We start from the raw sequence: 13,042 nt of genomic DNA on the forward strand, positions 1-13,042 counted from the left end.
TCTGTTGAATTCATTATCTTAATGGTACACTAGTTCACAGCTCTACCTTTAATATAAAGGATAGTCGGTCTGATTCATTACAACATAATACCATTTTAAAAAATTATAGTAGATTCGTGTTAAAAATAATAGAAAATATTACAAGAGTAGAACATCAAAACTATTGTTAGATTTTATGTGATTTGAACTGGTGACAAAACAAACCAAAGTGAATTGATATTTCTTTTCAAATGATTTTACAAAACTGTAAATTAGCTGATTTCTTAGTTACATGTATGTTTTCGCATGATCTACCAAATGAAAAACATGACTGAGCTAAAATAATGAATTCAGCTGTCAATTATGTTAAAGGGTATTAGTATATCATTTCAATGACCTTGCTGTGTTACTCTAATAGACATTCATAACTTTTTACCAGTCCATGTTTAATGCAATTTAATACAACAATATATAATGCAACTGGTCTATACTTATTTATGTATATCTTTATACAGTTTTTTTTGTTTTTAACCCAACATGTTAAAAATGTATTCTTATTTTGACTTATTTCTTCCTAATTCCAAATAGATACCTTAAGTTTTTAATACTGTAATACGCTTACAAGTTTCTGATTCTAGAATTTACAAATCCTTTTAAGACACAGATAACGGTAGCATTTCACGTCAGTTTAAAGCTTAACAAAGTTGAGGATTTTTTTTTCCCGATCTAAATGGATTCTAGATAACACAAAGCCATGAGAATGCTGAATTTTTTTTATCTATAACTTTGAAATATTTGTAATCAGGTTGAGTCAATAAACCATTCTTATCACAATATTACAGAACATCTTAACATGAAATAATATACCAAATATAAGCAACCTATTCTGTACAAATATCGTATTACTTAATCATTTCAAATTATATATTTGGGCATTTTGCTAATCTTTCCCACTGAGATGATAAAAACAAACTACATTTTAACACTAAGATGTATGGAAACAAAAAAAAAAAGATTAAAAATTAAAACCTTCATTTTACTCTTCAACATTTTTTAATACATGTTTATTGTAACTATCAGAAAACATTACATTTACATACAAATTAATTCATAAACTTTGGTGAAAATGATGCTATCCTCTTTTAAAAAAATATAGTAATAAGTAGTAAAAAGAAGAGATGAGAGATTAAGATTTATTTTTGTAATAGCGGGACCTTGTGTCCCCTGTCTGTAGAAACTAAGCTTCTGTTAACATCCTATCAAACTTACACTTCACTTGTCTTATTCATATCAGTAACTCTATACTTCACAAACAGTTAACTAAAGCAAGACACCCTTGCTCCTTAACATGTAAACAATGACTCCAAATTTCAACTCTGCTCAATGATTTATCCTATTGCTTTTAGAAAAAAAACCCACCAGTTTATGTTTTAATTTGTATTTAAATAAAAAGGCCAGAAGATCTCGCCTCTTGTCAGATAGTCATTTATTAACAGGGAATGGTAATTCTGCTTCATGGCGTATCATCTGGTTTAAGCGATCGATAAAATGAAAAAGAACAGATGAGGCAACAAAAATCAATAGTGTTCCGTTATGATTGGGATATCATATGCTCTAAGGGTATATAGGTCAGACTTCTGATCATTATTTGGGAAAATTTCGACCTGTTACAGGCAAATTGGCAAGAACTGTCAAATGTGTCTTCATATTAGTTTTCCAGCCCAATGGCTTGTAGAATGTGGTAACAAATTGTGATACAGCAGTAGGCAAATGGGCAAATCCAGCCAATCAACAAGATAATTTGTTGCGTTTCTTGTACCATGCAAAAATTTTCATTTCACAGACGCAAAATTCATTTCCTTGGGAGCTAGGTGGCACAGATATAATTAGTGTTGAGGATATTGATTGGTGAAAAATGGCTGGCAGATTAATTTGATGGTCTACTCAGTTTGATAGGAAAAATAATAGATCCCTGTGAGCTAGTGCTGTAATGCTGTGTTTCTCCAAACTTTAATTACTGCAATTATGAGAGGCTGAGCGCAGAAGCTCGAGGTGGCGGAATGCAACGGGTTCTAAACAGATCTATAAAATTACATTGATTCATTAGACTACAACAACCCTAGCTGTAAGATCTTTCATTAGACAGACTTAAGCTTCTTTCAATATCACAAATGACTGCCTTCCACGCCAAGTTATTTTTTCTTTTAGTCCGATTTTGTGATGACGTTTTTAATGGATCTTGAGAATCTGCCTACTCAAACTACTTCAATTTTGTTTTTCTTGCGTTGATATCATTATTATGGTTTGAAATCATATGGGTTTTCAAATATCTTTATACCATTGGAATAGCAATATTTCCGTTTTTTGTCTCCATGATTAATGGAATGCTGTATATAAACGTCAAAATAGGATAATTTTCTATATGGCAAGAAAAGTTAATGGAAGATTTAGATATAATGGCTTATCCAAGTTTTTTTCGTCATTAAATCCATCAAAAGCCGAAGATAATTATACATGACAATTTTTTCTCTACATCTTAATAAGTTTAAAATGAACCCTTTAAGGCTTTAGGTAAAGTCATATAATGAAGAACATCTTCAAAATGAGATTAAAAATATGGGGTGAGGACATTAACGATGGCAGATAATTATTCATATCTTAGATGGTTCAGTCATCAAATATTACATAATTACCTGCAGCACATATTTAATGTGACTCACTATGGTAATCTCCCTTTACAAGATTTGACAAATTCCGAATAATTTTTCTGTTGAAAACAAACAGCATTAAACACAGCTCATTAATAAATATAGAAAATGGATGCTCGCAAGAAAAATAAAGCCAGATGTACATTGGGATACATTGATATACCTCATGCAGATACATTTTCACTCCAGTTCTTTCCCAATGGAAGGTAATATACACAAATAATCTTGAAAACACCAAATAGAAAATACACTGACCTTGTTGGTAAGAGTAATCTGTATTGAATATGTTAAATAAACGAGTAGGCGTAGAATTATTGGTAGTTAATGTTTGTTTAAGTGTATATTATAATTAGCTTTGTTTTAACCAGACAGCAGTAGATCTGTTGTATACTGTACTGTAACAGCTGTATTTATTCTACTATCTATATAATCAGTCTGTTTACCAATTAGGTAGATTAATATGTTCTACCTCATTACTATTTATTCATATAGACTATCTTCCTTTCTATCAATAATTACAATTATTAATCATCAACACAATTAATCTATGTATTTGTGTCTGCTATATTATTAAAGTACATGTATGTGAAACATTGTCCATACCCATAAGGGTCTACTGTAGAATTTTCTAAAATGATGAATATATTACCAATAATTAAACCTGGCGTTGATCATACTTTTGTTGTCTATGTTATAAATTTCATCACTATGTCATGTAGAAAATGTACTAGACATAAATTTACAAATGTTGGTAACTCAATCATATTCTATCATAAATATATTAATGACTGCAATTACATTAACACATTTTTAGCATCGTAGATTAAAGAAAATCAATATTTCTCTTTGTTCTAAAACTTGATTAAAGGAGTGGTCTATACTTGAAAAAAATAATCTTGGTTTAGGTCTTGTAAAACAAAGAAATCCAACTATTAAAACAAGAGTAATAAAAAAATGTTTTTTAATGTCAAAGAGTTTGGCATTGGGGCAGGGCGAGGTGGGAGAAGGATAACTTAGAGGGGTTATTTACAATCACACTTCTAACGGAATGGAGATCTGAAAGCAAAGCTTTAGACTCTACCCCCCCGTGTCCCTCTCAATGTAGGGAATGTATCGTTAGACATGGACTGCATGTACTCTCACAATCTATGATTTCTGTCAGAATAAACACAACTTTGGATTTCTTTTACTAAATTAGTTAAATCGGAGTAAATGTCCCTAAACAATTTGCACCAAAGAGATAATTAAATCTATGGATTCTCGAGACACAATTAATAAAATATAAAGACATGAATAATATAGTAACAAAACATCAATGTTTTGTCAAAAAATGATACTTGTACTGATCATCACATGCAGGCATTTGAAATCCCTTACAAGTGGAAGTCTAAAAGGAAAATAAGTCCAAAAATATAATGAACTGAAAATTTCCTAACATTCAGAATCCTCTGCAGATATAAGCAAGCCAGATCCATCTATAAGAGTTGGGCTTCTTTTTAATCTGATTGCATTCAAGTCTAGAGATTATCTATCATTAATATTTTGTCTTTGTTGTTTTCTAAATTAAAAGTTAAATAATCAGTTTGAATGAATTTTGGATTAATATGCTTAAAAAAGCTATTGGTCCTTTGTTTCCATTAAAAGATTGTGATCGCTTTAATTATGTATATTTAATATTACACTCATAAAACTGGCTTTAATTATGTATATTTAATATTACACTCATAAAACTGGCAAAAAAATAGAAATTATGCTGAATATATACTGCACTTTAATACGTCATAAGTTAGAAAATGAGAACTCAATTCATTCTGTAATCTTATGAATCTATATAATGTAATTTTCAAAATAGCTATTATAGCAAAGCTTTGACAAGTAAATGAAATGCTATTCAATGGTATTAATAATATTCAGTCAATTCATTACATAGGCAAGATACATACATTATGTGAAAATTATGTCCTTAAATACTTTTATCGCAGTTGAGAAGAGATATTTATATAATAAAAGATAAAAAAAAGGGCTTAAGAATAATATTTTAAAAGGATTTAAAGGGAAAAATATATCCTTAGAACATCTGAAACTATCCATACTCGATCAGATCTTATTGTTGTGAATGTTTTTGCAAGACTTCATTGGTTTTCTTTCACCATCACTATACTTATTTAATTTAGTCTTGCTTGGTAATTAATATTCAAGTTACTTAACAAAAGTTAGTTAAAAATACTGAACAAATGGCCATACTTTTGCTAAATACTCTGAAGACATTGTAATTGACATCTAAATGTTTGATTTGTACTGTAAAGAAACCTCTGAAACACCAAGGTTTAATAAGACCTACCGTTATTCAGGAAACATCAATATCAACTAATTTTAGGATGAGAATTTTGAATCTTGATTAAATATGTGCCAAATACAAATTGTAAGCAATCATCAAGTAAAAAGATTAGTCCACCATGAACAAACAAAACTCAGAAGAATTTTAGCTGATCAAAAGGAAACTTGTCGCACCTTATGATAAAAGAACCGTGAAATTTGAATAAAACCTGCCACAATTAAAGGTAAACATTGGAAGAAATATCAAGAGATCCCTATAGTCTCAGTCCAAACAATAGAAAGAATAGGATTAAAAATGGAAAACATCTAGCAGAAATTAATTAGATTCCTATCAGAAAACTTCACTCAAAGCCTCGGGTGGAGCTCATTTCTTCTTCTCACATTTAAATAAAAATATTTTTCTAGCTCAAATGTCAAATAATCTAGATGTGAATTTGTTTTCACACAGTTAACTACCTTTTGTTTTAAATGTGTATTTAAACCCATCTTTTCTTATCTTCTTAATTTGGTTTTGTGAACATCACCTGCCAAAGCTAAACTTTAAGAAGATTTAATATTTATTTATTGACTGGAATAAATCCAATCCTTTCCTGTGGAGTAAAATAATTCTATCTCAGGCCAAACACTAAAATGGCTAGCCTATTTCCAGTTTAGGTAAACTCAAAATTGAAAGCTAACATATTTCCACATGAATAAGTTCAAATAAACTAAACAATAAGGGTCATAGCTTTTCCAAGATATCAAAGTAATGTCATATTTACTTATTTCTGCAGGCTGGTTTCACCCAATCTTAAATTGTATTGTTTTTCCTTCAAGTGCCCAACATGTGTTAAACATATGAATACATGTTAGCCATTATTAATTTGGGAGCCCAAATCTCACACAATTCTATTCTTAGAGCAAAAACATCACAAAAGCTCTCACTTTTAGAGTCAATAATAAGATCTAACTTTGTATTATATATACTAAATGGATTAGCTGTATATTCAGTATATAAAAAAAACACAATATATGTGGTAAATTAAAGTAAACATTCTTTCCAAAATAATTTTGTTCAGCAAGAACTCAAGATTTTACTACATAAATCATAGTTGTCTGATTATCAAACAAAATTGTCTACTAAAAATATAAAAAGAATAACTAAATAATCCAGTCATATTTTGACCTGATTAAAATGAATATGAAATTGACATATTTTGACGAAGAATGATGGAAAAAGAGTCACTATGACAATCAAACCTGTCATTTATGCAAAAATATGTAAGCAAGTCTTAAAGAACATTGTTATTTCATCTTTTAAACAAAACAAATTATCTTTTTTTAGAGGCTAATACACAGATGATTTGCATGAACATTTCTTCGTTGTCTTAAATAATTCATCTTGGAAGAGAACCAGAGCTGTTTCTATCTCAGGAGATTGAGGACTTTGTTTACCTCCGACAAAATTTGTGATCCACAAACAATCAATATAAAATAATGCCTTTGTCGCTTCTGCTATTGTCCTGTTTTGGCTCTAGCATTCTGAGTTGAGCACCATACTTAATACTCTGGCTGATTTCATATCTTGATTAACCACCAAATTTCTACCCACTTCATGTCTAAATCAATACTTTTGAAGTATTTTCTTATCAACCTGTCCTAATTTATATTAGACAACAGTTTTAATCATGTTGACTTTGGAAAGGTAAGATATCATAGATAAGCTGCCCATAATCCACTTTATGCATATATGAAATGATAATTATAATATCTACAATTTCAAGCTGAGACTGTCTAGCATTGTGGGAAACATCCACAACTTGAAAAGACGTGTCATTACTTAATCTTAAAAGATAAAGCTTGTATTATTATTATAAAATACACAATATCATTCCAGGAAATTGTGCATTGTCTATACTCTTAATTTGAAAGATATGACTGGATTATTGTTTATCAACCACTCCTTAAACTAAATTACTTTTTAAAGAATTTCTAGCCAATCAGAAACAATGTCTTAAACTATGGTTGTTTGTATAGATGACAAAAAGCTGATGAAAACTTGTTTGACAAGTGACCAAGGTCAATGGCAATGGGCACACTAGGGGTCAAATAAAAGTAAATTGTTAAGGATCAAAGTTCAAATAAATGAAAAGTTAAGACAATCTTTTCCAATGAATTCATCTTCAAAATTTTATGAGCAATCAAAAAGCAGCAGGCTATAGAGAACAGGTGTATAATTATTCCAAGTCAGGACTATAAAAATGGATTTTCTGTCAACCTCTCCAGACAGTTTGAGGTTATAAATTGGATTTAGAACTAAGACTGGATATTATTGTAATACTGTTGAATAAATAATGACATTATAGATTCAGTTAGCTATTAAAACCTTCTATAATCTATAAGTAAACCTTTAAAACACAACAGGTCTGCTCCCCGCTTCATAGCACCATTTGCACATCAATTGATTAACAATTTCTCCAAGGAAGTTGTCTGGTATTTATGTAAATATATACAATGTAAGAGATAATGACAACATCTATTATATTTTCAACAACCAGATCCTATTAGGTGAATGAAATGACATTTTAATTAGAATACCTGTAAATATCATCTATCTCAACAACAGCTCATTTCTAGTTGGGACCTTAATATATCACTCTCAGAATTAATTATGGTATGCATCATCATATAAAATGACACATGATATTTTATGTCCGGGTTGCTATTAAAAAAATTGAACTTGATTTGTATCAAATGCTAGTACCGGTACAAAAAAATTTGTTATTGATATTAAGTGCTCAAACTGGAAGTGGTATTAGATGTTCTAGAAAGTTTATGCACCAGGGGATACTTTATTTTGCTTCATGGTACGCATAGATAAAATGAATGAAGTTATCCATGGTGATAATATTGTGCTACTTTAGTTTTCAACACTTTAATCTCACAGCATTCTGACCTACAAATTTATACATCAACGATGTATTACTTGAATCTAACACACTACATGTTTTCAAATTTGGAAATAAAGGTGTCCTAAATATAGAAACTATTTGAAATTCTGCATAATATTATGGACTGTTTACTGTATTTGACTGATTAAATGCTCCTCCCCTAAACCTCTTCAAAAGACACATATACTTTGCATAAAGTTCACAGGAAGTATAGAATAAAACTTTTGCCTGTAGCATATTATTGATAACAGAACTGCTTTCAAAGTTAGAACTCTGTTTTAAATCTCAACAATAGGCTGGTTGAAAACATTATTTAAAAAAAGAAAAACCACCCAATTTGTTAAAGTGTATTAAGAAATCTACCTGATAATGAGTTTCTATTTTTCAGCAATAAAAACTCTACATGTATGATGAAACATTCTTAATTTCAAACAAATCAAATTAAATTTAAATCATAGATGATTAAAACATGAGATTTTTAATGGAAACGATATCACAATACCAAAAGAAAATTCTAGATAATTGACAAGCACTTGCTAATTTTAATACAAGAAAACAACTTTAAAAAATGAGCTTACAATCTGGCAGCCCACAACTGTCATCATTTCAACATTTAAGTAGATCATCAAACCAAAGTCAGCTAAAACCATGAATAATAATAAGATAAAGATGACCCCTTACACGAAATTAATGACTTTAAGACTGATAAAATATTCATAAGAGAACTTTTTCACACAAAAGCTACAGACATGATAGGAAAATTAGTCATTTTTTCTCTTTTAATTTCTGAGACTACAAGCTGATTAACAAAACATTATTCAACCTCTTATATTGGAGTAGTGACAACAGCTAACATAATTCCATGAATGCATGAAAGAAAGATATCACTAATAAAATAAATATATTTCACAACAAAGATCAAATATGTATATATAAGTAACATAAGTAAAACAACATCCAAGACAAAACCGTTCAAGTGGGTAATTCATAAAACTAATATGGCTGCCTATCAGTCATAAAGTTCTCGTAAACAATTCACCTCATCATAGTTCAGCTACTGTAACAGTTAAATATGTGAAGACAGGTTACTAACAAAAACATCTTCAAAAGACAAAAATATGAACTGGTATTAAATAAAAATGTAACAACTGGGTTATATGATAGACAAGAACAATGGTTTGTGTTGAAGAAAGAAAGAAAAATATGGCAAGCTAGGTTATTGTAATGTCTACACTCTATAGGTCAGATATAACAGGATCTCAATATGGCCGCTGTATTAGACATGACCTGATTGTCACGTGTGTGCATGCAGATTACTCCATGCCATCGATCTTCTATATCCTACACATGGATCAATAACTAGGTCAGAGAGGTACTTTCAATAGTTGAAGGTGTAAGAGTGGCTAGACTTGCCGACAAGACGATAATACCTCACAGAGCTAACCTGTTGCTATACATAATGTAAATCGCGGCTAGTCAGTCGGTTGACTGTGAAGGAATGTATGTATGAATCGTCATGAAGCTTTCCATTCAATCAACATGTCTTGACCTGGATTGAAGAATATTAACAAACTTATCTAGATTAAATACCCTCACCTAACACAGTGAGCTACTGGTCCTTACCATGCCATTAATCCCACACTAGCTTGTACAATAACACACAAATCATAATACAAATCCAATAACATCTTACCGCTATTAGCTGGCTCATTACTGACAACCGGGCCTTGCATAGCTCATTACCACATTGATATGACTTTCTTATTTTAATTTTTCTTACAGTAGAGGCTCATTGAGACACACCTCAAAGACACACAGTAACTGTCGTTCACTCGCAAATAGCCCATTGTTAAGACATGGTTGAGGTCACAGGCCTAGCAATGTAAATTCAATTACCCTGCTTGCTGTTGTTTCACAATAAGTCTCTCAAAATATTCCTATTTATTGCTTGCAGACGGCTAAAGAAAGTAAAGTAATTTGTTCTCACAAAAATTCATAAAGGTGAATTGTCTCTTGTGGCCTGAAAAAGGTGTGCAAATCAAAGAGTATGACTCATGAAATGGCCAATTCATCCCGAATAAACTCATAAATGTGCTATCTACTAAGTAGCCTGGATTAGAATATGAATAGGTAAAAAAAATGAGCCCAGTGAAACCATTTGGTGAAACATATCAGTGTATAAGTTAAACAAAGCAAATCGCTGTCGCCTGTAGCAACGGGCATTGGGCTAAAGAAAAAGGATGACCTTTTTTTCAAAGTAGTGATAGCTTGCTTAATAATGAAGCCCTCACCATTCGACTGAATTGATTTAAGAAATTTGACACAAAGGCCTTTTTCTCATGTAAACATGCAGATACTCTTGCGATGGAACGCATATCTTTACTTTCAAACAAATGCTAGTGTTTGCCTCCAGGTTTTTGTTCTAAGAGGTATCTAGTTGAAATAATCCTATTTAGACAGTGGGAGGGGCTATGGCTATTTCGTAGATCACACAATCATAATCAAACACGCTGATTGTCTTTGCAGGTTAAAACGACTTTAAGTTTAACAAATTTGACCTAAGTTCATCACTGCCTAAATCAACAAATATCTCTTATATTTATCTCTGAAGACAAACCACTTCATTAGAATCAACACAAATCATAATTCTCTACATTGTTAATAAAAGGCAACTGTTTACTCATATCTCAATGAATTCATTATATTCAACTAATTTTACATCTTAAAGTTTCATTTATTTACCAAAATTTATCTTTCATGTTCGCAAACATTTTTTATATGTGTAAATATTGAAGGAGACTCAACAACTAACTTCTGTAATCTTTACCTTTTTAATACAATAAAATATCGGCTACAAGAGATGCAGAAATATTTGTAAACTTAATTATTTAGGTCAGAAGACAATCTTAGCTAGTAAGATGGTATTTTTTCTGGGAAGAAGAAATTATTTAGATAATCGAAATGTCCAACATCTTTCGAAAAGGACAAATGAATGGAATATTTTGATTAAAAATACAGACCACTGGCAAAAAATATTTACTTTCCCTTAAATATTATTTTAAATTACAAATTTTAGCTTTGTGGACTTCCTCTATCAGTGCACGAATACTCTGTTTGGTTTATGATACCGACTGATGGTGTTATAGATTGGACAGATTATTGTCTCTATTATTTTTATTTCAGCAAATATTGATTGCTCTGGGCAGAATTTTGGACTTGGTCTTACATCTGATATTTCAGATGTTGCCAGGCAACGAAACATACGCCCACACCAGCTAAGTTGTCTGGGCAGTCAACAAGGGTTGTTGCATATCTTTATCTTTTGTCAGTAATGAAAACATTTACGACACACTAAAATCTGATTACGAATAACAATCTATTAAAGATACCTTCCCATGTACAAACTGGGTGATTTGATGATATATTTGGACTAAAAACATATTCACACTAATTAATCTATCCAAATTTTGCTCCAAATCTCGCTATAAAAAGTCTATTAAAAGAGGTAATGTTTGTGTCCCGCGACTTGGCTGATGCGCTACCTAGGAACATGTGTGAAGTCGGAAGAGAATTCATTACATATACAAGACGATGTTGTCTTTAATCGCTGTTCATTTATCATAAATATTGAAGCCTAATTAAATTCTGAGATTAAACACTGCCTACATCTTTTTCCACGGTTTTTATCTCAGAAACTGTTGTTATTTAAGATCTTGAAGTGCTCACTAATGCTGGGAGATCTGACAATCTTTGCGTGCAACCTTTATTGGAAATAACCACCTGATAAATACTTTTCTGGGAAAGTATCTTTAAACATACATTATGCAAGAGCTAAATCTGCCTATTATAGGTCTTTCTCTAGGCATGAAATATTAAATAAACTATTAATTAGACATTGATTAAAGTATCCAAACCATAATCAACTGTCGATGTCAACGCTAGCCTGCGATAATTGTTGGATTATGATCCGATTTGCTGCATAACTTTCCTTCTCGATTTAATGATTAAGTGGATAATCGAGACTATGATTTTTGTCGTACCGACTTTAATAATGATGACCGAGGCTATGCGGAACTTTCGATCGCTATTTCTCGGTTCATAGTGGATCAATTTGACTGAAATTTTCCGCAAATTGCCTTTACATTATCTAGTTTTAAACTATTATAGTGAGAACTGCCAACTTGTTATCTAATCTCCCATAATGTATCTTTAAGTAATTATCAGAAATCATTAGAATACTTTTGGCTTCTAGTTCTGCCCTATACTACGCTAAGTATACAAAATATTTAAGATCAAGGGCCATAACTCTAAAAGTAATTATCGGAAATCTTTGAAAATCTATAGGCCTCATCGTCTCATGACCGTAAACACTGTGTATAAATTTAAAGTCAATCAGATATATTAGAGCGTCCACAACATTTTTCAAAAACATTAAGGACCATAACTTTAGCGGTAATTATCAGAAATCGTTGAGAGAGAGAAATGGGGTTTAACATCCACTTGACACAAACTAGGACTAACACATGGTTCAATTTTATTTCAATAATTCGCTTGCGCGTAGGGGTCTTTAGCAGTGGGAGGACATATTTACTCGGAAATTCTGCCTGGACAGCAACGCTACGGCCTACTCTTATATCAAATTCCAACTGCCAAGGGATCTTTTACATGCACGCCAATGTGTACACAGGACATTGTTTTTTTGTCTCATCCGAATGACTAGACAGCTGTCCTTGTCAGGCCCTCTGATCTGCACCACTGACAAGCGGAAACCATGCTGGAAAATCCCGATGAACTTTCTCAACCAACAGTGGAATCAAACCCACAACCTTATTTACTCGGAAAAACCAATCTATAAATAAATTCATAATATACAAAATACCAGCACATTTTGAGAGTATACTTTCTTCCCTTGCTTCTTTTTTTTTAACAAGTACACTTGGCTTCAGACCAGTGATTTTTTAAATACTATTTTTTTTTTCTATCTGTGAGATCTTTAACACCTTAGAACATACAATGAAAAATATAAGCTAAAAAAGTGTTTTGTGCACTGATGAAAAATGTTTTAATTGTTTTTCCCAAGACCTTATC

At 31.3% G+C, this 13,042-nt stretch overlaps 1 protein-coding gene across 3 annotated transcripts in view; it reads right to left on the bottom strand.

Moving 5' to 3' along the window:
• The window catches only part of LOC126815155 (zinc finger homeobox protein 4), a 60,210-nt gene that overhangs the window by 13,244 nt on the left and 33,924 nt on the right, over positions 1–13,042 (bottom strand). Inside the window, exon 1 of one of the 3 annotated variants that reach the window (XM_056099456.1) lies at positions 9,648–9,956. The exons of the other annotated variants lie outside the window; for them this stretch is intronic. Coding sequence (XP_055955431.1) covers positions 9,648–9,687 — 40 coding nt within the window. The 5' untranslated portion in view covers positions 9,688–9,956. Of the gene's footprint in view, positions 1–9,647; positions 9,957–13,042 lie in introns of those variants that run through there. 3 annotated transcript variants of the gene reach the window in all.

Source organism: Patella vulgata, chromosome 3 (assembly GCF_932274485.2).
Source record: "Patella vulgata chromosome 3, xgPatVulg1.2, whole genome shotgun sequence".
NCBI classification, from domain to species: Eukaryota; Metazoa; Mollusca; class Gastropoda; family Patellidae; genus Patella; species Patella vulgata.